The sequence below is a fragment of the Dendrobates tinctorius genome, unplaced genomic scaffold, assembly GCF_039654945.1.
Source record: "Dendrobates tinctorius isolate UK_male_01 unplaced genomic scaffold, ASM3965494v1 ptg000158l, whole genome shotgun sequence".
In the NCBI taxonomy this organism is placed as follows: domain Eukaryota; kingdom Metazoa; phylum Chordata; class Amphibia; order Anura; family Dendrobatidae; genus Dendrobates; species Dendrobates tinctorius.
Genome location: NW_027361825.1, coordinates 15,036,021 through 15,063,466, shown reverse-complemented (window position 1 = coordinate 15,063,466; position 27,446 = coordinate 15,036,021). Strand labels below are relative to the sequence as shown.

The following is a 27,446-nucleotide window of genomic DNA, read 5'->3' as shown; positions in this document are numbered from 1 at the left end:
TCCAGTGTCCACAAGTGTCTGCAGAAATTCAAAATCTCCCTTATCCTGTAGTCACTTTTTTCACACCTGTGCCATCGAGCCTGTGACATAGCGCTGTGATATTCAGTGGGCCTCACACAATCCAAGTGTCCAGTGTCCACAAGTGTCTGCAGAAATTTAAAATCTCCCTTATCTTGTAGTCACTTTTTTCACACCTGTGCCATCGAGCCTGTGACATAGCGCTGTGATATTCAGTGGGCCTCACACAATCCAAGTGTCCAGTGTCCACAAGTGTCTGCAGAAATTCAAAATCTCCCAGAAATTCAAAATCTCCCTTATCCTGTAGTCACTTTTTTCACACCTGTGCCATCGAGCCTGTGACATAGCACTGTGATATTCAGTGGGCCTCACACAATCCAAGTGTCCAGTGTCCACAAGTGTCTGCAGAAATTCAAAATCTCCCTTATCCTGTAGTCACTTTTTTCACACCTGTGCCATCGAGCCTGTGACATAGCGCTGTGATATTCAGTGGGCCTCACACAATCCAAGTGTCCAGTGTCCACAAGTGTCTGCAGAAATTCAAAATCTCCCAGAAATTCAAAATCTCCCTTATCCTGTAGTCACTTTTTTCACACCTGTGCCATCGAGCCTGTGACATAGCACTGTGATATTCAGTGGGCCTCACACAATCCAAGTGTCCAGTGTCCACAAGTGTCTGCAGAAATTCAAAATCTCCCTTATCCTGTAGTCACTTTTTTCACACCTGTGCCATCGAGCCTGTGACATAGCACTGTGATATTCAGTGGGCCTCACACAATCCAAGTGTCCAGTGTCCACAAGTGTCTGCAGAAATTCAAAATCTCCCTTATCCTGTAGTCACTTTTTTCACACCTGTGCCATCGAGCCTGTGACATAGCACTGTGATATTCAGTGGGCCTCACACAATCCCAGTGTCCACAAGTGTCTGCAGAAATTCAAAATCTCCCTTATCCTGTAATCACTTTTTTCACACCTGTGCCATCGAGCCTGTGACATAGCACTGTGATATTCAGTGGGCCTCACACAATCCAAGTGTCCAGTGTCCACAAGTGTCTGCAGAAATTCAAAATCTCCCTTATCCTGTAGTCACTTTTTTCACACCTGTGCCATCGAGCCTGTGACATAGCACTGTGATATTCAATGGGCCTCACACAATCCCAGTGTCCACAAGTGTCTGCAGAAATTCAAAATCTCCCTTATCCTGTAATCACTTTTTTCACACCTGTGCCATCGAGCCTGTGACATAGCACTGTGATATTCAGTGGGCCTCACACAATCCAAGTGTCCAGTGTCCACAAGTGTCTGCAGAAATTCAAAATCTCCCAGAAATTCAAAATCTACCTTATCCTGTAGTCACTTTTTTCACACCTGTGCCATCGAGCCTGTGACATAGCGCTGTGATATTCAGTGGGCCTCACACAATCCAAGTGTCCAGTGTCCACAAGTGTCTGCAGAAAATCTAAATCTCCCCTGTCCTATAGACACCTTGTACCTTGTTTTACATTACTATATAGTTTGTAGGATTTTGTCTACATTTCTACCAAAAATGAGGAAGGCTGGTGGAAGAGGCCGTGGAATTGGGCGGGGGTTGGCAGCTGGTAATGATGGTGTTGGTGGTGGATCTGATGGTAGTGGCAAAAGCAAAATAGGACCGAATGCAGGAGGTGTTGAGCCTGCGTCATCGTCTGGCTCCATAAGGCTTCGAAGGCTTCGTTTTCTAGGAGTTGGCAAACCGCTTTTAACGCCAGAGCATCAGGAAAAAGTTTTGTCTTACATTGCTGACTCAGCCTCCAGCTCTATCGCCTCCTCTTCTTCAGTTGTAAAAAGTAAAAGCACTGAGTCGTCATTGGAGGCTCATGTTCATGAACCACACCTTTCCTTGTGTCCTTCACCAAAACCAAGATTGAAGGATGATGCAGGCCATACTACTGATTACTCCATGGAGCTGTTTTCACATACCATGCCTGGATTATCAAGTGAAATGGTGAATTACCCAGGCCAAGATGAATCTGACATGGAGTGCACTGATGCACAGCCGCTGAGAGATGATTCTGCTGGTACATTCACTCAGAGCACTACATTGTCCTCGCAGTGTACAGAGCCAGATTCTGACCCTGATGAGACTCAGGTGCCCCTTCCAGCACACTATACCACCATACACGGTGACACAGAGGAAGGTGCACATGACATTGAAGAGGAGGTGATGGATGACCCAGTTGTTGACCCAGATTGGCATCCATTGGGGGAAGAGGGTGCTGCTTCCAATAGCTCAGATGAGGAGCATCCACAGCAGACATCAACATCGCAACAGCTGTTATCTGGCAGGCCCGGAGCACTCCAAAGACAGGTTCCAAAAATCAAAAGAGTTGCTGGACAGCTTGTCCAGAGGGTCAAAACATCACAGCGTGCTAGGCCGCAAAATGTCTGCCAAAGTAGGAAGAGTGCAGTGGCACTTTTTTGAACAAAATCCTCATGATCAGGCCAAGGTTATCTGTAAGAAGTGCGCAAAGACCTTTAGCCGAGGGAAAAATCTGAAAAATTTGAATACCAGTTGCATGCTTAGACATTTAACCAGCATGCACTTGCAAGCGTGGACACAACACCAAACCTCAAGTGCCACATGTGCAACTGATCACAAAGAAGGTAGTCAGCAACGCTACATTGTTTCCCCCACTGTAAGCCCACCGGTTAGCACAGCAGCAAATGTTGAGGTGTCGTTGCAAGGCCACAGCAGTCAGGGAATCCCACTGTTATATCAACGAAATACTGAATCTAGGCCATCAGAAAGAACACCAACTCCATCACCATCATCAACCCTCTCTCAGTCCACCCTGTCCACCGCTACTTCCACCATATGCAGCTCTCAAGTCCAGCTCACCCTCCCAGACACTATGAGTAGGTCAAGAAAGTACTCAGTCTCTCATCCGCTTACACTGGGTTTGAACGCCCACATTGCCAAACTAATCTCGTTTGAGATGATGCCCTATCGGTTGGTGGAAAGCGCAGCTTTCCGCGAACTCATGGCCTATGCAGTACCACGCTATGACCTACCCAGTCGCCACTTCTCTCGCAAAGCCATCCCAGCCCTCCACCATCATGTGAAAGACCGCATTGTCCATGCACTCAAGCAGTCAGTGAGTGGAAAGGTGCACCTCACAACTGATGCATGGTCCAGTCGGCATGGCCAGGGCCGTTACGTGTCCATCACTGCGCACTGGGTTAATGTGGTGGATGCAGGGTCCACAGGGGACAGTGGTGGTGGGACAGTGCTGCCTAGCCCACGGTATAGGAAATAGTTGGCTGTAGGCGTTCCACCCTCCTCCTCCTCCTCCTCCAGAAGCGAAAGCTCGTCCACAGAGCGCAGTCGTACGAGCACTCCATCTGCAGCTGCCACTGTTGCACACGAGGTGTCCCCCAATCGAGCAGCTAGTGGAAAGCGTCAGCAGGCTGTGTTGCAGATGATGTGTTTGGGTGACAGACACACCGCCGAGGTGCTGGCCGAGTACTTGAAGCGACAAACTGAGTCATGGCTGGGCAGTGTACATCTTGAGGCAGGCAAGGTAGTTAGTGATAACGGCCGTAATTTTGTGGCAGCCATAGCCCTTTCAAAACTCAGCCACATACCTTGCTTGGCTCACACCTTGAACCTGGTGGTGCAGTGCTTCCTCAAAAATTATCCGGAGTTAACAGCCCTGCTCCAGAAGGTGCGAAGACTGTGCGCGCACATCCGCCGGTCGCCTGTACACTCCGTTCGTATGCAGAAGCTGCAGCGATTGCTCCACCTTCCCAACCACCGCCTCATTATCGACATTGCAACAAGGTGGAACTCCACCCTGCACATGGTGGATCGGCTGTGCGAGCAGAGGCAGGCCATAATGCATTTGTGGGAGGATACACGGCCAGGCACTTTGAGAGCAGACATGGAGCTGACAGGTGTGCAGTGGTCGAAGCTGAAAGACCTCTGTAAAGTCCTTCAGTGTTTTGAGGAATGCACACGGCTGGTAAGCGCAGACGACGCCATCCTAAGCATGAGCATCCCACTTATGCGTCTGCTCATGCAAACTTTGACGCACCTTAAGGAGCAGGCGTCTGCAGCCAATGTTGACGAGGAGGAAGAGGTGGAGGGAATCCTTGATGACATTCAGCCATTGTCTGCTCAGGGACCTCTCCTGGACGAGGTGGAGGAAGAAGAGGAGGAGGAGGATGATGGGGATGATTACTTAGGGAGGAGGATGCATCTCGTGGGGCAAGTGAAAATGTTGGCGTGGCAAGGTCTGGTACAGGGTTTGTGCGTGACTGGAGGGATGTGGATTTGCCAGAAAGTGCTCCTCCAACCAGCACTCGCAGTGCATCATTGACACCGGAAACATTGGCCCACATGTCAGTTTATGCCTTGCGGATCCTAAAAAGGGACCGCCGCATTGCCAAAATGATGAACGATGACGACTACTGGTTGGCCAGCATCCTGGATCCACGCTATAAAGGCAAATTACAAAACATCATGCCACAGGAGAACATTGACCTAATATTGGCTTATAAACAAGCAACTCTGGTAAATCAGTTGCTTGAGGCATTCCCAGCACACAGCAGCGGTGATGGTTATCACACGAGCCGTACGGGCCGGGGGCAGCTTGGCAGAGGTGTTCATGGTGCACAGCAGAAGTGGCGTTGGAGACAGGGGTTTCATGACAATGTTGTGGACTGATTTTTCAAGTACCGCTCACACAACTGGTAATACTGCATCAATGGAAAGTGACAGGAGACAGCAGTTGTCAACTATGGTTACAAACTACTTTTCCTCCCATATCGATGTTCTCCCACACAGGTCATTCCCCTTTGACTATTGGGCTGCTAAACTGGACACCTGGCCTGAATTGGCACAATATGCCTTACAGGAGCTCGCTTGCCCAGCTGCAAGTGTGCTATCGGAAAGAGTCTTCAGTGCAGCTGGATCAATCCTGACAGAAAAAAGGACCCGTCTGTCAACCCAAAATGTGGATGATCTAACCTTCATTAAAATGAACCATGCATGGGTTTCCAAGGATTTTGTCCCACCTTCCCCTGATGACACATAGGGTGACAGAAAAGTGGCTTGCTTTGGTCCACCTCTTCCTGGGACTTATTTCGCCTTTTGCATCAGCTGAATGTCCAACATCAACATATGCCACTTTCTAAAACTCCCTAACTGTGCTGCCTCCCCCCCATGGCCGGGGTCACCACCTAGCGCACGACACCGTGCGAGTGCCGTTGCCCTGGACAGGTGGGTAGGCCGACTCTTGGGCGCGGGCACTGGCACAGGGTCCCTCATAGTGCAATCAAGTGTCTCTGACGGTGGTGGTGCACACCCGCCGTCAGACACATCGCCGTACTATGAGGGGCCCAGTGCCAGTACCGACGCCCACGAGTGGGCCCCCCTTGCTTGGGCAGGGCCCCAGCATTTGCAATCTTTACCTCTCCCTGCTCCTCTGCTGTGTAGTCTGGGCCGTCAAATCCATACTGTGCCTGACACCGTCTGAGCCTGCCTCCTGATGTATAGACATATCTTTTGAATGTGTACGCTATCCATACATGTTATCCGGGGATACGGTACCCTTTCTCACCTTTGTGCAATCACTTGCAAGCCATACTGGGCCTTACACCGTCTGAGCCTGCCTCCTGATGTATAGACATATCTTTTGAATGTGTACGCTATCCATACATGTTATCCGGGGATACGGTACCCTTTCTCACCTTTGTGCAATCACGTGCAAGCCATACTGGGCCTAACACCGTCTGAGCCTGCCTCCTGATGTATAGACATATCTTTTGAATGTGTACGCTATCCATACATGTTATCCGGGGATACGGTACCTTTTCTCACCTTTGTGCAATCACTTGCAAGCCATACTGGGCCTTACACCGTCTGAGCCTGCCTCCTGATGTATAGACATATCATTTAAATGTGTACGCTATCAATACATGTTATCCGGGGATACGGTACCCTTTCTCACCTTTGTGCAATCACTTGCAAGCCATACTGGGCCTTACACCGTCTGAGCCTGCCTCCTGATGTATAGACATATCTTTTGAATGTGTACGCTATCCATACATGTTATCCGGGGATACGGTACCCTTTCTCACCTTTGTGCAATCACGTGCAAGCCATACTGGGCCTAACACCGTCTGAGCCTGCCTCCTGATGTATAGACATATCTTTTGAATGTGTACGCTATCCATACATGTTATCCGGGGATACGATACCCTTTCTCACCTTTGTGCAATCACGTGTAACCCATACTGGGCGTGAGAACGGCTGGCGAGCTGTTAAGCAAGCTACAGCACCTGTGGTTTGCACACGTAAGTTTTTCATTTTTTTCAGGAATGACGGTTAGGCCTAATTCCGGAACTGCGGTTGACCTGCACTTACTGGGAAATCATCGTTCGCGAGTAATAATTGTAATCAGTGATCCCCATCACTAACGTTGTTCAGCGGGTTATCTGCACCTGTAAGTGACAAACACTGGCCTTTTCAGTGTAGCGCACATGCAGCCACGGACATGTAAGGGCATGACACACCAGTTATTGGCCAATCTCATGTGCCAGAGCCTCACGTGTCCCTCTAGTAAGCCGGACTCGGACCGCGGGGCATGACGGAGTCTCGTTCGTTAACGGAATTAAGCTTGCAATGTGTGCATCTGTTGTGTAGCTGGCATGGTTGAGGTTGCCCGTGTTGAGTCAAATTACGCAGTAGGCTCCACTCCTGGTGGTGCCCTTCTGGACATTCCTTTAAGGTTCAGCTTTGCAACCATACTGCCCACGTAAAATAAACACTTTGCCTTCATGAACGCTGTTTGGAGGGTCATGACTCGTGGGAATAACGCCGCCCAATTAGTTAACCTGCTAGAGAGATCCTTCGTTGCTCCCAAGCATGACATCATACTCCCTAGGAGGAAGGTAATGCCACTGTGGCGACCGTACTCCTGGGGGCGACACAAGTGCACTGATGCCCAGCCACTGCTCGATGAATCTGCTGGTACATTGACCCAGACCACTACATTCCCCTCGCACGCTACCCGGCCTGAATCTGACCCTGATGAAACTCAGGTTACCCTTCCCATATACAGTTCCATCTTACATGGTGACAAAGAGGAAGCTGCAGATGAAAGTGCAGGTTCGGCCCACCCGCCATCAGACACACCACCGTACTATCAGGGGCCCTGTGCCAGTGCCGTTGCCAATGAGTGGGCCCCCCCTGCTTGCTCAGGATCACAGCACTTGCAAGGTTGAAATACTGTGCAGTGAGATGGAAGATGGGGACGACGAGGAGTCCAGACTAGTACAGGGATTCCCTAGTGAGGAGACTTATTTCATTGTTTTCAATGTTGGGACAGCAATTTTTGGGGAGCACTATACTCTGGAGAATGATAGATGGGGCCCACCCTACACTGGAACATTCCAAAGGTGGACATCAGACACTGGAGCAGCATTTACATGGCCCATTATACACTAGAGCATTAGAAATGAGGCACATTATGTTTGGAGCATTATTTGGGCCCATAAGACAGTGGAGCTTCATCCATGGGGACCAACATATACTGTAGCATTATGTGGAGCTCATCATATACTGTTTCAAACATTATATGGGACCAATGATTCTGTATGGAGAAATAGATGGGCCTCGTCATGAGATGTAAAAAGTGAAGTATTTTTCATTGTACTATACCGCTATTTCTCTGCCGTATCGAAGCATGATGAGTTGTGGTATTATGTGTTAAAGGGGCGCTCTTTCGCCCAGGGCACATGAAAACCTGGAGCCAGCCCTACCCCCCACAACTTTAGCCAAATAACCCCCATTTTTCAGTGCGTAACTTGTATTATGAAGTTAATTAAGGTTGACAAGCTTAAGTAAGAAGAATTGATGCTTTTGGCATTCAAATGGGCACTGTTGGTGTGTTTCCTGTCCTCCTCTCACTGCCGACTTTTATTCCCCATTGACTTACATTGGGTTTCGTGTTTCGGGACGACCCCGACTTTTCCCTATAATCGGCCGATCTTGCTCGACCCGACTTTTGGAAAAGTCGGGTTTCACGAAACGAAACTCGACCATAAAAAACCAAAAGTCGCTCAACTCTATATGTAATATGTTTGATTCCGGCAGACAAAGCCAGAACTTCATAGACTGTGGATGTTACCTGAGGTCTGTGCGTCAGGTACTCATCAGGTGAGAAAGGACTCTCATGCATCGTCAAAGAGATTTTGCTCACATTGAGCAGTATATTTTTATCACGGTTGCCTCCCTGAGTGGAGTATACTTTGTAAATAATAAAGTTTTATGGGTGAATGGTCAGGGATGACCATTGTTAAAGGAAGGGAGAATGTAAAGGGTGTCCCGGGACTGTGTAATACTCCACTCCCTTCCTTTATGTAAATATTGCTTTTATGTATAACTGTGTGTGTGTATATATATATATATATATACATATGTTCTGCTTCGTGTATAGGAATATATAATGTTGTAACATAGGGAAAGCGTAGTACCTCAGTTATGACACTAGATGGGACTACATTATATAGTAGGAATAGGAAACTAGTATTAGTCCATGAGCCGGGCCAGATATCGGTACTACCCAGAGTGACTAATTCTCTTTGGTGTTTTTAGGTAGATGCATGTCAGTAGTTTATGTTTTGATATGATAGCCCTTGCACATCAGTAGCTTAACCCCTTCAGGCCTATTTGTACCCAAATGCCTAGGCCATTTTTTGTAAATCTGACCTGTCACTTCATGCGGTAATAACTTTGGGACGCTATCACCTACCCACGCCATTCTGAGATTGTTTTCTCGTGACATATTGTACTTCATGGTAGTGCTAATTGTGAGTCAATAGATTTTACCTTTCTGCATAAAAAATTACAAAATACACGAAAATTTGGGAAAAATTCGCTATATAGGAGATAGTTAACATAGGAGGGGTCGCTGTGGATAAGGCAGAACAGTTTCCTGGTTAGTTCAGTAGGGCTAGGGTGCCCAGACAGATCGGGTGAGCTTAGAGCCCAGGCTATACAGGGACCACGCAACACTGAAGCAAGGAACCCAGCCATCCAGGGCCCACTGGGCCAGAAGTACAGCCTTAGCAGCAGTGTGACAACAGTGGTGGAACAGACTACAGCTGAGGTCATATTAGTATGGGAACCAGGTGGCTCTATAATGTGTCTGTTTACTGCAAATGCTGATGCCCTCGTATCCAGGGTGAAACAGATGAGGGAACTCCTAAGCATAGTAAGTTTGAACAGGGAGGACGCTGCGCTACTGCAGGAGGTGGTACGACCTGGCTCGTACTGAAGGCCATAGAAAGATGTGCAGGTGTGGTGCGCCTGCAGTCTCAGTCACCACAGGGTACTGCACTTCATCCAGTGGTGTGGTACTCTGCTATCTGGTAAGGAAGGAGCACTGTTAGGACTCTCACACCAGCACCCAACACTAGTCCCGATCTGGCCAGGGGGAAGTTAAGTAGAGGGTGTTAGACGTCGGATTTCTGTCGCTGCACAGCGAGAATCCCGAGCCTTACTTCCAGCGGTCTCCCATTCCTCTCCAGCCGCAGAGGAGGTTGCTCAGCAAACTCGTCGGTCCAGGCACTCTGCCCAGACCAGCTCCGTGGGTTTGATTGCTGCTGCCACCTCTGGCACAGCTATGGCAATACATGCTGCTCAGCAGCGAGATTTTAAGGGACTAAGTCCCCATGTCGGGTCACTGAGCATGCCCGTGGAGTGATCTCCCATTGGAGATCGAAGGTCACATGCTCAGGTCCTGCTCCTGTTCAGATTGGCCCATCTGAGAAGCCAGGAAGGTCCCGGATGCTCACGGCTATAAAAGGTTCGCATGGCCACTCGGCCATGCACTAGGATAGACTGTATTTACAGACTATGTGGAGAGAGTGATGCATGCACGTATGAATGTCTCTAGTGACTGACTCACTATGAAACCCCTACCCTTGGTACGCATGTGTTGTGCAGCCTAGCCTGCTAGCGCCCAGGCTTAGGGGTAGGTAGGGCAGAGTCAGGCATTAGTCCCCATCAGTGACTCGGCACGCCACAGTGCACGTGCTCCACACTCTGTAGCCAGCGTCTATATCGGCATTCGCGGCAGCGACACAGTGCGCTCAGAGGGCCTAGAGGAACTCTAACCCCATGTCCTTGTAGAGTTCTGTGGCCGCTTTCTGTGCGCTTTTTGGCCGGGCTCTGTGAGCTAAACAGGCTCCGGTATTTGCGTTCAGCGGCTGTGCGGCTCTGTGAGTCAACAGAGTTCGCCCCTGTTCACACTGGGTGACGTAACCCACGTGTGACTGTTTTCACGCCACTCTATTCTTCCGCCACTACCTAGCAGCAGTGTGCCACCTCTGCACGGTGGACCCCGGGCTGCGAACGCACCTACTATTTATTTATAATTTGGTGCGTTCTGCAAGCCCTAGCAGAGGGTGTGGGTGGAGAAAGTAGAGAAGGGGAGGAGCTTAAGAGAGTGACAGTTGGTGGGTGGAGTTAGTGCTGAGGTAAAGAGATTGTTGTGAAAAGAGTCAGTCAGTCAGAGAGTGGTTTGAGAGGACAGGAGTGAGTCAGGAGGGAGAGAGGAGTCACTTGTGGAGATTGAAGCTGAGTGCAGCTTGTCTCCAGACTAAAGAGAGTGAGAGAGACAGAGTGAAGATAGAGAAGAAAGGAAGGAAAACTCCAGGAGGAGAGTAAGAAGAGGTCTTAGGGGCACAGATAGTGAGCAATCCATCTGTTGGACCCGCATCCACCAGGTCGTAGTTAGGGGACCAACCCCAAAACTAGTGGAGAAACTAAGGACTCAGCTAGGAAACCAGAGGCGACAGTATCTTTAAGTGCTGCAGCCAACCCCACACTCATTCGCCAAAAAGGTAGACATCGGATTTAGGGGTCTGACCAACGTCGCCTGACAAGATCCGAGTCTGCTGGCTCGGAACACTGTGTGTGAAGACTCAGGGCAGGAGAGGTGGTAGGCAGCATAGTGAGACGGCCAGGAAAGGAACACCAAAGGGAATCCTGGCAATGTACAGTACACTGTTGTGAATTCTCTTACCTCTGAGTCAGGGCTCCCTCTGGTGGTTACTGTGGGTAGTGGAGCTGGCTGGATTGACAGAGGTCTGCCACCTGATGATGATTGGAGATCTGGGGTTACTGTTTGGAGTATTTAAGTCAGCAGGCTTCCTTCAGTCCCTGCTGGTGATTAGTTTTCCTGTGCATTCTGAGGTCTGATGTCTCCTGCCCTTATCCTGCAATTTTCAGTTAAGTTGTTCATTTGCTAATCCTTTGCATCTGATCTGGTTTTGCCTCTTTTTGCCTGTTGAGAGGGTTCAGCGTGGTCCCTGCTGGGGGCAGTGCTGGACCCCGCTCCATATGTTACAGCTTGTATCAGTTTGTTCAGTCCCCTGTTATATTAGTCTCTTTTGCTTTGCTGCTAGTACATACCAGAATGCAGATATAGTGAGGGGAGGTCATGAGACCTCAGTGTTTTTTGGTAAATCAGTCGTGTTGTATTTTTTAGGGTTTTTGCGCGATTGCAGACAGTGTCTTTCCTTTCCTATCCTACCTTGTCAGTTCGGGCCCCATCATTTTGTCTATTTTCTGCCTGTGTTTGTATTTCATCTTGTCTCACCGACAATATATGTTTGGGGGCTATTTCTTTGGGATTCTACTCTGGGGCAGTTTAGATTTCACCTTTCTTGCTTTAGGCCTAGTTAGCTCTCCGGCTGTGTCGAGGCGTCTAGGGCATTGTAGGTACGCTCCACGGCTACTGTTGGTTGCGTTGTTAGGATTAGGGGTCTGCAGTCCGCTAAGTTATCAACCTTTCTGGTTTCCTGGTGGCCTAGCCTATTCTTGCCATCCTCCTCGGTGACCTGTTCATAACAGTACACCCCAAGCTACCTGCGAGCTGTCTGGACCACAGGCTTGGCGGACACAGCACCCCTGCTGGGGACTGTAACAATTGAACTGTGAGTAAAAGTGTGAAGACTGCACTCTGTTGTGTCCTCAGAATCATTTACTGCATCATCCACCCTGCACTGCACTACCACCACTACACCATCTTAAATCATATCACTACATCTTCCCTGGGGAATAGCTCTGCCTGTGGAGAGCTGAGCCAACTCTGCTGCATCAACAACTGCCCCAGTGGACTGAATCTGCGGCGTTGTGTTGTGAGTTCATTTTCCCCTCTGTCACTGAGGCCTGGTGAACTCCCTATTCTAGTGAAGGAAGGTAGTGAGCCTGATTATCAGGCACCTGGGACTAATGAAGACGATTGGCTGAGTGGAGTCACTGACTGGATTTAAGGCAGCCTACGCCCTTTCTGCCCTGCGGGTGATTTCTCTGTGGACTCTTGGACACCAGTCTGATTCCTGCTCTCCTAAAGCTAAGTTTTCTGTTTTGCCTTTTTGTATCTAAGATTTGTTTTTGTTTTTCTTGCTTTTTGGATTCTGCCACTCCCTGCTGGAGTGTGCAGTGTTCCGTGAGCTCTGTCTTCTGAAAGTACCTGAGTGCTGATTTAGTTTTTGAAGCTTAGTTGCTTCAGGGCCATTTTTATATCAGCTTGTTGGCTTTTGTCTCTGATAGGGTTTTGGCAGATTGCAGACAGCAGCCTTCCTATCCGTTCCTATCTAGGTAGTTTTTGGGCCCCATCTTTGCTCAGCCTGTCTTTCTGTCTGTGTAAGTGTTTTCATCTTGCTTCACCGTCATTATATGTGGGGGGCTGCCTATTGCTTTGGGGTCTGCTCTGGGGCAGTTAGATTTCCCCTTTCCTTCTTTAGGCCTATGTATCTCTCCGGCTGTGATCGAGGGGTCTAGGTCATCGTAGGAACCCCCCACGGCTACTGCTAGTTGTGTTGATAGGTTCAGGGGTCTGCAATCTGATAGTTGCCAACTTCTCTGGTTTTCAGGACTTAGCTAGCATTTCTGTTTTTGCCTCCTACGGTGACTCAATCATAACAGCGTTGGCTGATATCTTACTTGCCGAGTAACACAGTGGTGTCACAAATCTTTTATAAACTTTATACCGCTTTTCATCAATTGTATTGTGTATTGGGTGTACACTCTGCACCCCATCTTGACTGAGAAAAAAACAGAAATGTAGAAATTTTTGCAAATTTATTAAAAAGGAAAACTGAAATATCACACGACCAAAAGTATTCAGACCCTTTGCTCACACACTCATATTTAAGTCACATGCTGTCCATTTCCTTGTGATACTCCTGGAGATGGTTCTACTCCTTCATTGGAGAACAGCTTTGTTGAACTAAAGTGGTAGGACTTGATTTGTAAAGGCACAAACCTGTATATATAAGACCTCACAGCTCACAGTGCATGTCAGACCAAAAGAGAATCATAAGGTCAAAGGAACTGGCCAAGGAGCTCAGAGACAGAATTGTGGCAAGGCACAAATCTGGCCAAGGTTACAAAAGAATTTCAGCAGTACTCAAGGTTCCTAAGAGCACAGTGACCTCCAAAATCCTTAAATGGAAGACGTTTGGGACCACCAGAAGTCTTCCTAGACCTGGCCGTCCAGCCAAACTGAGCAATCGTGGGAGAAGAGCCTCGGTGAGATAGGTAAAGAAGAACCCCAAGATCACTGTAGCTGTGCTTCAAAGATGCAGTAGGGAGATGGGAGAAAGTTCCACAAAGTCAACTATCACTGCAGCCCTCCACCAGTCGGGCTTTTATGGCAGAGTGGCCCGACGGAAGCCTCTCCTCAGTGCAAGACATATGAAAGCCCCCCATAGAGTTTGCTAAAAAACACAAGATGGACTCCCAGACTATGAAAAATAAGATTCTCTGGTCTGATGAGACAAAGAAAGAACTTTTTGGTGATAATTCTAAACAGGCACTGCTCATCACCTGCCCAATACTATCCCAACAGTGAAACATGGTGGTGGCAGCATCATGCTATGGGAGTGTTTTTCAGCTGCAGGGACAGGACGACTGGTTGCAATTGAAGGAAACATGAATGAGGCCAAGTACAGAGATATCCTGGATGAAAACCTCTTCCAGAGTGTTCTGTACCTCAGACTTGGCCGAAGGTTCACCTTCCAACAAGATAATGACCCTAAGCACACAGCTAAAATAACAAAGGAGTGGCTTCAGAACAACTTTGTGACCATTCTTGACTGGCCCAGCCAGAGCCCTGACCTAAACCCAATTGAGCATCTCTGGAGAGACCTGAAAATGGCTGTCCACCAACATTCACCATCCAAGCTGACAGAACTGGAGAGTATCTGCAAGGAAGAGAAGCCAAAATCCCCAAATCCAGGTGTGAAAAACTTGTTGCATCATTCCTAAGGAGACTCATGGCTGTACTAGCTCAAAAGGGTGCTTCTACTCAATACTGAGCAAAGGGTCTGAATACTTATGACCATGTGATATTTCAGTTTTTCTTTTTTAATCAATTTGAAAAAATTTCAACATTTCTGTTTTTTTTCAGTCAAGATGGGGTGCAGAGTGTACACTAATGAGGAAAAAAATGAACTTTTTTAAATTTACCAAATAGCTGCAATGAATCAAAGCGTGAAAAAATTAAAGGCTTCTGAATACTTTCCGTACCCACTGTTTATATCTATAGCCCCTTATGAATCTCTGTCAACGAATGTCTGAAGTACCAAACTTCCGACTAAATATATTCCATGATTGATCAGATCCAATGGGAAATAATAGCAATGGCACACTACCAATTATAAAGGCATTTGTTCTCTTTATATTCTATGATATTCCACCTGGAGCATTTCTCCTGAGTTTTACATATCTATAAATACTGATCAGTGGCAGTACTTTGGTGCACATTCTATTCTTGCTGTTACTTTAAGACTTGTACTGGTTCTCGCTAGCCATAGTTGGAAAAGCGTCAATCATCTGGCATTGTTCATCATCATCTAACTCCCAGGGATCTTCATCAATGCCCGGCCATACCAGGCTGAACATCACAACTGGCGTCACAAACCTTTTAATTATTTTTATTATTCCCACAATTGACAAAGACTGGAGCGCGCCCGGACTCGACCAGCACTCGGACTGCCATGACCCAGTACCATTACCACAGTGGCCTGGCCGGGTCGGCACACATTCAGAGGGGCAGAACATTCCTCAGGCGACCATTAATATTCTCATTGATAGCAGCCTAGACTGTAAGTGTGGGGATTTCTTCAAGTAGCACTCATGGCGGATAGTGAATAAATTAGTAGTTTGAAAATCATTAACACATACATCTATCCTGTGACTTACATAATTTTCCTTCTTGATGTTGAAATTTCAATGTTGAGGAGAATATTTCCAGACTGAGTGGGTGATTAATGATAGTTTCCCTGATAATATTGCTGAAGGTCTAGTGACTAACAGCAATATCCATTATATGTAGTCTAGGATGTTTATTGGATAATACATTGCAGTGTAAATGTTTGGGCACCCTGGTCAAAATTACTGTTATTGTAAACAGTTATGCAAGTTGAAGATGAAATGATCTCTAAAAGGGCTAAAGTTAAACATGACACATTTACTTTGTATTTTAGGCAAAAAATATATATACAAATATATATTTCCATCTTTTACATTTTAAAATTACAAAACGGAAAATGGACTGATGCAAAACTTTAAGCACCCTGCATGGCTAGTAGCCCGTTTGAAAGTATCACAGCTTGTAAATGCTTTTTGTAGCCAGCCAAGAGTCTTTCAATTCTTGTTTGAGGGATTTTCATCCATTCTTCCTTGGAAAATTCTTCCAGTTCTGTGAGATTCCTGGGTCATCTTGCATTCACTACTATTTTGCTGTCTAGCCTCAGATTTTCAACGATGTTCAGATCAGGGGACTGTGAGGGCCATTGTAAACCTCCAGCTTGTGCCTTTTGAGGTCATCTATTGTGGATTTTGACGTGTGTTTAGGATCATTATCCATTTGCAGAAGCCATCCTCTTAACAACTTCAGCTTTGTTAAATTTCATTGAATCCATTCTTCCTTCTACCCATGAAATGTTCCCCGTGCCATTGGCTGCAACACAATGCCAAAGCATGATTGATCCATCCCCATGCTTAATGGTTGGCGAGATGTTCTTTTCCTGAAATTCTATGCCCTTTTTTCTCCACACATACCTTTGATCATTGTGGCCAAAGAGTTCTATTTTAACCTCATCAGTTCACATGACTGGTTTCCAAAATGCATCAGCCTTATTTACATGTTCTTTTGAATACTTCTTATGCTGAATTTTATGGTGAGGACACAGGAGAGGTTTTATTTTTATGACTCTTCTATGAAGGCCATATTTGTGCAGATGTCTCTGAACACTAGAATAATGCTGCAGAATTCCAGAGTCTGCAAAATCTTTCTGAAGATCTTTTGCAGTCCAGCGGGGAGTTCTTATTTGCCTCTCTAGCAATCCTACGAGCCGCTCTCACTGAAATTATGTTTGAGCTTCCAGACTTTATCTTAACCTTAATTGTTCTTGTTAACTGCCATTTCTTAATTACATTTCAAACTAAGAAATAGGCAACTTGAAAACGCATTTTCATTTTCTGAGTGCTAGGCAGCTGCTTAGAAAAAAACATGGCTGCTGTTTTTTTTGCACAAAGTTACAGGAGGCTGGGGTTTTTTATTGCATCACCTGGCTTTGCATAACAATGATAGTGAGAAAGACAAACCCTAACAGAATAATTAAGGTCTGAAACCTTTGTCAAAATTATCTGAGTGCACAAATCTCCAAGGGTACCAAGACATTTGCATTGGCCCATTTTGCTTTTTGTAATTTTTAAAATGAAAAGAAAATAACAATTTTTTTGCCTAAAATACAAAGGAAATGTGTCATCTTTAACTTTAGGTCTTTTAGAGATCATGTCATCTTCAACTTGTTTAACTGTTCACAATAACAGTAAATTTGACCATCGGTGCCCAAACTTTTACGTGCCACTGTATACCAGAAAGTCAAGGGTGGGTTAAAGGTTTTCACCCAATCTGACCACTGCTCTAGGGATGTGAAGGGATTTATTGTATAAGTCCATCATGGTCTGATACTCAGCACGTCAGACAATGAGATATTATCAACTCCGGTGGTAGCCGGATGAAAACATTGTGCAGAAAGGAAGTAGCTCAGTGCCAAACACAGTGTAGTGGTCATGGTTGAGTACTGTATTCAATTCAGTAGGAGCCAAGTTGACATTTTTGGCAACAGCAGCTAAACATTGTGTGGAGCTGTTGTGTTCCAGTCCCATTCACTGTTTACATTCATGCTCAGGCATAACAGATAATAGCCGAGAAGTCGAGTTGTCTGATGTTTGCCCCTTACCGATACGGTATTGATAACCCATCATATATTAAATCTATTCATGCTCGCATACAATGTACTCATTTAGAATTAGGGTGTTTTTGACCATAGAAAGACTAATTATATTTGTGTAGGCACAAGATAAATAGCCTTTTAAATAATCACATAATTCAAACAGCAGCCAAGCCTAGTCTTGAGTCAGGACAGGTTGCAGACTGAAGAGACCTGTGTCTCAAGGACAGAAGAGCTGTCTCATAAGAAGACCTTCAAGAGCTTCCAGATAAGGGCTTTGACAGAAGAAGAAATCAATCTCTTCGGCTGACTGTGTACAAATAATTTTTTTCTTCAGTCTCAGTCCTCCATGCTGAGTCAACCAAAAAATGTTATTTCTTCTCCTGTCACAGCTCTTTACTGTCTGCTCACTAATATGTGTGCTTACCATGCAACTGCTCTACAGGTGAGGCACAGGAAGCTGTTTTTCTTCAAACTGCAGCTCACCCTGACACGTGATTATGATGGACTGCTGTTTGAATTATGTTATGAAGGTCATATTTTTAGTTTCTTGGAGAACACCTTTAAGAATTGAACCATTAAACACAGATTATCTATTTGAAATTTTTTAAACATCTGTGTCATTCTCTACCCTTTCAAATTCATCTAATGTCTTCGTTTTGTCTGTAAAGATCCTTTAAGTCATGACCTTACTTTGCTAATTTTGTTCTTATAACAAACAGATGATTCATGATCAATATAATACATCCAAAAATTTTAGAAAAAAATTTGAATTTTCTTTCCATACACATTTTTCTATTATTTTCAATGCTAAACATAGTTATTTATTTCCCATAAACTGAAGTCCTCAAGATAACATTTTCTACATCCATTTTTAAAGATTTATGTATAATGTTCAACAGAACCAAAGGGATTACATTCCTCCTTGCTGGATTTTCAAGTTGTCCTCATTGCCAGAAAACCAGCTTTTCTTTATTTCTTTTAGTTTACATCTTAACAGTCTTAGAGAACTTGGCAATTCTTGCACTGGTTTTGCAAGACCCCAAACTATGGAAACCAATGTATATTTTCTTAGGAAACCTTTCCTTCTTGGAAGTTTGGTATATCAGTACAACGCTCCCCAATTTGTTGGCCAACATCATGGCAGGAAATGAGGAGATATCCTATGTCGGCTGCGTCACTCAGCTTTTTATTTTCACGTTTTTGGGGGCTTCTGAATGTTATCTTCTTGCCGCTATGGCCTATGACCGTTATGTAGCTATCTGTAATCCTCTAAGATACACAATCATAATGCAAGATAAGTATGTTATATGTCTACTTATTGTTTCTTGGTTAACTGGACTCTTTACTCCAGTCCTTCCAGTCTTGTTCCTGACACAACTGGACTTCTGTGGGCCAAATCAAATTGACCATTACTTTTGTGATGCTTCTCCATTATTGAAATTGGCTTGTGGGAACGTTAAGTTGAAAGAAATTGTAGACCTTATTGTATCTGCGTTTGTTCTTATAAGCTCAATGTTAGTCATCTTCATCTCATACTTTTGCATAGCATGGACAGTTTTGAAGATGCCTTCTTCCAAAGGGCGTTACAAGGTGTTCTCCACGTGCACATCTCACTTGGCCGTAGTTTGTATCTACTACGGAAGCATGAGTTTTACATATATCCGAGTCAAATCAGCTTCTCCTTTTTCCACAAACAAGATTATATCTGTTTTATATTCCATTGTCACACCCATGCTCAATCCCATCATTTATACTCTTAGAAATAAGGATGTAAGGCAGGCATTACAAAAAATGTTTAAGAAACCAAAGGTGTCTAAGTTGGGCCTCTAAAATTGCCAATAGCCATCACTAGTAATGAGTGGATTGCTTGGGATTCAGCATTGCAGGCTTGACCTAATTTTTTCCCCAAAATGGATCTGAATGCCCTTATGATGCTCTTGAGTGTATTAAAAACCCAGAGCATAATAAATGTATGGTGTAAAAAACACAAAAACCCTAATAAGTCGCCGCTCACCTCTCCAACCACCCTGCTGGTAACTGTCCAGTCTTTTCTCTGGCATCATGTGCCGCATCTGCATCCTCATCAATATAGGGCTTTCCTATTCCTTAAAAAAGGTTAGTAATAGTATCATAACAAATTCTTTACATTTTTTAACATCTTTAGAAACACTGCAAAGCTCCATATTTCGACTCTGATCAGGGCAGGCCGTGAATCTGGAGCGCGTTACACTGTGGGTGAGATTGGCCCACAGTTTGTGTCCATCCAATGTATTACTTAATCAACAAATGGTCTGACTTTATAAGAAGAAATAAATCATCTAGTAATATAATTTCATATCTTCAGCACCAACCTTTTCCCTGCTTCACTTTCTTGCCTTTGCACCCTCTCAGTGTTAAGCAGAAAATGATGACACCTCATGTCCACATGATCATTTGGGGTTTATTCAATTCATGGAGGTGACACCTTGTTTTAGAACTTCCTTGACAAAACACAATTTATCGGACCCATAGTGTTTATGCAGCACAGAAAGGACCATTAATTCTAAAGCATGCAGTTTAATATAAAAGGTGCCAAAGGAGAAATTGGTAACCATATTGTAGTTTTTGGATTATAAAGCTCACTTTTTTTCACCAAAATTTTGTGGGAAAATGCTTACTGGGGGGTGGCTGCGGTGGGGCAGGGTCCAAGGAGGAAGGGTCAGGGTCGATGCTACAGGAAGCTAGCAGCGGCGGCAGAAGTGGGGCGATGCTGTGGGCCACATGCAGGGAGGGGGGGGTGTTCGGCGGTCCAAAGCTGCAGTGGGTGGGAGACTTTCAGAAAATGTCAGCAGAGTCCCCCACCGCCTCCAGCTTCCTGCTGCGACACTGCCTCCTGTGACCCCACTGAACTATTTTATTTAAAAAAATCTTCCTCTCCAATATTTGGGGTGCATCTTATAATCTGCAAAATATGGTATATGGCTGCCCTAGCAACAACAGCTGATGTCTGCGTTTTAGAGAAGCTAAACACCTGATGATCGGCTGATCAGAACATTAGCATCGTCTCGGAAAGACAAGCCCTTCACATGAACTATTCATGTAAAGAAATCTTGTTATGTATTGTTGTTGTGCATTTTTAATCTGTAAAATAAAACAAAATGATTTAAAAAAATAAACTGTAAAATTATAGCAAGAAAATGATATTTCTTTAAAGGTAATTTTTTTTCAAATCAGACTGTCCGGTGATCCCACCAATATCGGCCATATTTACGGTAGCTTAATGTGTATAGGGGCCTTAAAGGAGTTTAAATACGTAAAATTTTTACTAAAGAATGACCGACAATAGAACCTTTGTAATGACCAGATAGGAGTTTTGAATTTATTTTGAATCTGGTGATCACCACTGGTTGAATATCAACTTAAAAAAAACCCAATATAGTTTAATACACAGAACTGTGTAAATGTTTTGGGCAGGTGTGGAAACTGGGCTGCAATATAAGAATGCTTTTAAAACAAAGTGTTAATAGGTTATTTCTATCAATGAACAAAATGTAAAGTGAATGAATACAAGAGAAATCTAAATCACATGAATATTTAGTGACCGCCCATTGCCTTCAAAACAGCATCAAAGCATCAGTTCCTCTAGGAGCACTTGTACCTGCACACAGTTTTTGAAGGAACTTGGCAGAATAAACATCTTGGAGCACTAACAACCACTAATCGTCTGTTGAAGCCACTTGTGCAAATCCTTCTGTCACTTCACAGATTGGCTAATGTGAGATCAGGGCTCTGTGGGACCATATCATCATTTCCAGGACTCCTTGTTATTCTTTAAGCTGAAGATAGTTTTTAATTATGTTGACTCTATGTTTGAGGTCATTGTTTTGCTGCTGAACAAATTTTAAATCAATCAGACACCTCATTCATGGTATTGCATGATGATTCGGTCCCTACAGAGCTCTGATCTCAACATCCTCCAGTCTGTCTGGGATCACATGAAGAAACAGAAGGATTTGCTCAAGTAACATCCACAGAAGATCTGTGGTTAGTTCTCCAAGATCTTTGGAATAACCTTCTGCCGAGTTCCTTAAAAAATAGTTTGCATATATACCTAGAACTCATGCTGTTATGAAAGCAAATGTTGCTGTCATGAAATATTGCTTTGATTCTGATTTCTCTTTTGTTCATTCTCTTTGCATTTTGTTAGTTGATAATAAACTATTAACACTTCTACACTGCTCAAAAAAATAAAGGGAACACTTAAACAACAGAATATAACTCCAAGTAAATCAAACTTCTGTGAAATCAAACTGTCCACTTAGGAAGCAACACTGATTGAAAATCAATTTCACATGCTGTTGGGCTAATGGAATAGACAACAGATGGAAATTATTGGCAATTATCAAGACACAATAAAGGAGTGGTTCTGCAGGTGGGGACCACAGACCACATCTCAGTACCAATGCTTTCTGGTTGATATTTTGGTCACTTTTGAATGTTGGTTGTGCTTTCACACTCAAGGTAGCATGAAACGGACTCTACAACCCACACAAGTGGCTCAGGTAGTGCAGCTCATCCAGGATGGCGCATCAATGCGAGCTGTGGCAAGAAGGTTTGCTCTGTCTGTCAGCGTAGTGTCCAGAGGCTGGAGGCACTACCAGGAGACAGGCGAGTACACCAGGAGATATATGGGGGCCGTAGGAGGGCAACAACACAGCAGCAGGACTGCTACCTCAGCCTTTGTGCAAGGAAGAATAGGAGGAGCACTGCCAAAACCCTGCAAAATGACCTCCAGCAGGCCACAAATGTGCATGTGTCTGCACAAACGGTTAGAAACCGACTCCATGGGGATGGTCTGAGTGCCCGACGTCCACAGATGGAGGTTGTGCTCACAGCGCAACATCGTGCAGGATGCTTGGCATTTGCCACAGAACACACGAAAATACTTTATTTACACAAACACTCCCTGTTACGGTACTGCAGCACAGGACTTGGGTAGGAGGGGGAAAACTGACCCTGCACTGTGACTAGGCTGATACACTTCTACAAACCAGAAAAAAATACATGCATCAAAGAATTGGGATCACCACATTAATAATTTGATTCAAAAATATCAATTTTTATTGTAAACACCACATAGAGATTGTTAAAAACATTTAAAATCCCAAGCAAAAAAGGACAGAGGATTTGGGTCCAAAGAATATAAGAGTATAATACTCAGAAAAGATCCCACACAGTCTAATCTGATGGCACATGTGTCACACAATCAAATGATATAGAGTATATACCATATATGCATGCTGTTTGACAGACTAAATACAGATCCTGATGCACACCAAATTCAATAAGAATCCAATATCATATACACTTTAGAGCATTAGATATCTAGTTCCAATGGAACAACAAATCATTAAGGTGCAAAAAGGTAAGTGATCCAACAATAGTAAGTCATAAATACTCCAGAGGTCACACAACAGTTCTCTATACTTTACCCCACTACTGCTAGGTCAGTCATCACTAAGTCAGATACACAATAGAGTAGGTGAGACATGAGCCAGACTGTGTGGGTGCTAAGACCCACGCGTATCGACACTGCTGACCTTGAGGAAGACACATTAGGTGTCGATACGCATGGGTTTTAGCACCCACACAGTCTGGCTCATGTCTTGCAAAGTTCCTTGCCCGTGAAAACCTCAAAAAGAGGAAAAATCCTCCAAAAAATTCAGATACAAACCAGACAGGCCTAAATGCATCTGCACTAATACAGGGTGCAGCGGACCCAAGTAAAATGGCAGCTGCACAGGTGCATAAATACCAAATGAAACAGCCAGCCTACAATCAGGGATTGGCCGTGTGGTACACCAGTGCATAGAAAATAATCCACATATGGCAGTGTTCACACAGGGAATGCAGGGCTTCTGGTTCACAGCCTCTTAGTAACACCATATAGGGGGGCTGCCCAGTGCCAACTAGAATGCATCCTGTGTGAACAGAGGCCACAAGTTTGCAGAACCATTTGGGCCCAACTGCACCCTGACAGAAATATAAAAAGTGCACAAAAAACATATCAATATATGTAAGGAATTGGTTGATATTAAGGCCTTAATACGGAAGCTGGCAAACTAACGTCAAAGTTCCTTACACTTGCCAGTCCTACTCTAACATGAAAACCTCAGAGAGGAAAAAATCCTCCAAAAAATTCTGAAACAAACCAGACAGGCCTAAATTCATCTGCACTAATACAGGGTGCAGCGGACCCAAGTAAATTGGCAGCTGCACAGGTGCATAAATACCAAATAAAACAGCCAGCCTACAATCAGGGATTGGCCGTGTGGTACACCAGTGCAGAGAAAATAATCCACATATGGCAGGTTTGTTTCAGAATTTTTTGGAGGATTTTTTCCTCTTTTTGAGGTTTTCATGTTAGAGTAGGACTGGCAAGTGTAAGGAACTTTGACGTTAGTTTGCCAGCTTCCGTATAAAGGCCTTAATATCAACCAATTCCTTACATATATTGATATGTTTTTTGTGCACTTTTTATATTTCTTTCAGGGTGCAGTTGGGCCCAAATGGTTCTGCAAACTTGTAGCCTCTGTTCACACGGGATGCATTCTAGTTGGCACTGGGCAGCCCCCCTATATGGTGTTACTAAGAGGCTGTGAACCAGAAGCCCTGCATTCCCTGTGTGAACACTGCCATATGTGAATTATTTTCTCTACACTGGTGTACCACATGGCCAATCCCTGATTGTAGGCTGGCTGTTCCATTTGGTATTTATGCAACTGTGCAGCTGCCATTTTACTTGGGTCCGCTGCACCCTGTTTTAGTGCAGATGCATTTAGGCCTGTCTGGTTTGTTTCAAAGTTTCTTGCCCACCAAGATCTGGTTACAAAGGGACTTGTAAAGTTCACTGACAAACCCAAGAACTATCTGTCATGGCGAGCCTCATTCCGGAACGCTATTCATGGTCTGGACCTTTCTTGTGGTAACAAGTTAGATCTCCTGGTGAAGTGGCTCGGAAGTGAGTCAGTCGAGCATGCCAAAAGACTGTGAGACATTAATGTAAAGCATCCTCGCACAGCCCTACATAAGGTGTGGGAAGGACTCGATGAATGCTATGGGGCAGTAGAAGTCATAGAGAATGCTTTATATAAAAGAATTGAGGATTTTCCTAAGACAGGACCTAAAGGTTATCTAAAGCTTAGAGAACTGAGAGATTTGTTGAATGAGTTGCAGGTTGCTCAGCAGGAAGGAGACTTGCCCGGATTGGCATTCTTAGATACCGCTAGGGGTGTCAATCTGATAGTACAGAAACTTCCTTACAACCTACAAGAAAAGTGGATTACATGTGCTTCAGAGTATAAACACAATCATAATGTATCATTTCCTCCTTTCACTGTATTTGTTGATTTTGTCACCAAACAATCTAGGATTAGAAAAGACCCTAGTTTTGATTTTACTCTGTCGTGTTCCACTGCCACTGGTGTCAAACCCGGTAAGACACCCGTGGCAGTCCACATAGCTAACATTGATTCCACAGGCCCTCCTCACAAGGTGAATAAACCCCCTCCAGATGAGAGCAAACCTTAGGATGTCTGTAATGGACCCGTCCCGTGTGACGCGACCCGCTGGCCGGTAACTGAAACAACACGACGCAGCACGTGAAGCTGTCCTGTGTGACACGGCCCACAGGCCGGTAACTGTAAACAACAAGACAAGGGGGAGGGACATCAGTTACATCGGTGGGCCCTGCGATAGGGAAAGAGGACGTGGAGACCTGCTGCACTCCTCTGAGTCAGTGTCCCTAGGGCTCCTAACGTTCCCTATGCCGGTTCCGCACCGGGCGCCGCTCAGGATACCTGTCGCCCTAGCACACCCTACACCTATCCCTTGCTAGGGAGCTGGGTGGCGCAGGTGCAGGCCCCACTGCTGTACTAATACACACGAAGGGAAAACACAAACAGGGGAACACCACTTAGCTTTATTCTATTGCTCTGGCTCCTGGCAACAGAGTCCACCACCAGAATGCAGCTCACCTCCTGAATCGCTGCCACTAAAGCTCTGTCAGAGCTACAAGGAAATCCCCTATGACTCCTTCCACACCAGGGCTCTGACCGTGCTGCAAGGAACATTCTCCAGCTCCTTCCTCCTCCAAGGATGGTTGAAATGAATACTATCACCAATGCTGATTGCAACACCTGTGACTCTTTTATAGCAGAGCCAGCAATCACACCTGCAATCTAATCATGTGCACTTAACTAAAGAAACAGAGTGCAATGACGCTCACCACCACCGGGGGGAAAATTTAGAACAAAAGACAACACAGTGCAATAATCCCAATGGCCACCGGGGGGCAAAAACCAAACCTAAGCACAGAAAAAAAAGGTTACCTGTGCTTTTATCTGTCCTGATCCCGCATGGATTATGACAATGTCAGTAAATATTGTCCTCTACACAAGAAACCACATCCTCTACTAAAATGCAGAGCCTTCAGGGAGAAGTCTTTAGAGGATCGCAAAGGTTTCCTCAAGGAGAACAACATCTGCTTCAAATGTTGTGCCGCAACCTCTCACTTCGCCAGGAACTGTGAAGCTAGCGTGAAATGTGCAGAATGCAGCAGCATGGATCACAATACAGCCTTGCACCCTGGATCACCTCCATGAGTGTTGTCGCAAACAGAGGAGCACAATGGAAAGCAGAAGGACACTGACGAAGACACCGCGGATGTCAGCTCTAAATGTACTGAGATCTGTAGAGGACTCACAGGAGGAAGGTCCTGTTCAAAAATCTGCCTTGTCCGAGTTTATCCTGCAGGCCGCAAGGACAAAGTCTTCAAAATTTATGCAATCCTGGATGACTAAAGTAACAGGTCTCTAGCCAGATCCATCTTCTTTGACAACTTCAGCATTGTAGGTCCTGGTTCTCCCTACATCCTGAGAACATGTTCAGGTACCGTTGAGACGGCGGGGAGAAAAGCAACCGGATACAAATTTGAGTCCATAGATGGCCAGACCTGCCTATCACTACCGACCATCCTGGAGTGCAACCAGATTCCTGACAACAGGTCAGAAATACCTTCATGGGAGGTGGTGACATATCACCCCCATCTAAAGCATATAGCCCACCTGATACCTGAACTAGATCCAGGAACCCCAATAGCTCTACTTCTGGGAAGAGATATACTACAAGTCCACAAGGCGAGAGAATGTATAAACGGCTCCAGGAATGCTCCATACGCACAGAGGCACAACCTTGGGTGGGTCATCATAAGGGACGTCTGCCTAGGAGGAGCACTCAAGCCGGCCTCAGTCGACAGCATGCTTACCAATACTCTTGAAAATGGACGTCCGTCTTTCTTCCACCCATGTAAGAGTAGCTTCCTGGTAAAAGAGTTGCCACACAATGCTCCTCTACCTTGTCCATTAGCTGATCCTTCCTGTGAAGACCACTCATGTGACGGCGACCAAGATCACGTAGGGTGCACAGTTTTCCACAGAACAAGAGAGGACAACAAGGTAGTAATGTCCATAGAAGACAGACTGTATTTGGACATCATGGATCGAGAGATGGTAAGAGATGAGTCAAAGAGTTGGATGGCCCCTCTACCATTTAAACCCCAGAGGCAACGCTTACCCACCAGTCAGAAGTCTTGTAAAGGTTGACACCATTGCAAACACGCATTTACCACTCCGACCCTAGAAAATGCCAAAAACACGATAATTCGTACCATACAACGCGAGGGTTACGCCAAAGAAATAGACAACCTCAACAAAGGTCAACCCATTTCTAGAGACAGTGTCTTGAAAAAGCTTGATCCAATAATTGACCAAAACGAGCTGATACGAATTGGAGGTCGTCTTCATGAAGCCAAGGTGGAATTCGTGGAAAAACACCCTTTAATAATTCCTGGCTATCATCATGTGACTACTCGTACAGCACCATCATGTTTTGGTGAAACATCAGGGCCGATTGTTTACCGAAGGTAAACTACAAACTGCTGGACTATGGATAGTCGGAGCAAAGAGATGTGTGAGTAAACTCATCTTCAACTTGTCGCAAATGGGTCGTGGCTGGGTCTTCCTGCAAGACAATGACCCAAAACATATAGCCAAGGCAACAAATGAGTGGCTCAAAAAGCACATTAAGGT

At 45.2% G+C, this 27,446-nt stretch overlaps 1 protein-coding gene across 1 annotated transcript; it reads left to right on the top strand.

Annotated features, from left to right (window-relative positions):
- Positions 1-18,207: 18,207 nt before the first annotated feature.
- Positions 18,208-19,149, top strand: LOC141052198 (olfactory receptor 6Q1-like). The gene has a single exon (XM_073549416.1). The coding sequence runs from the start codon at positions 18,208-18,210 to the stop codon at positions 19,147-19,149; it is 942 nt and encodes a 313-aa protein (XP_073405517.1).
- The last annotated feature ends 8,297 nt before the right edge of the window (positions 19,150-27,446 follow it).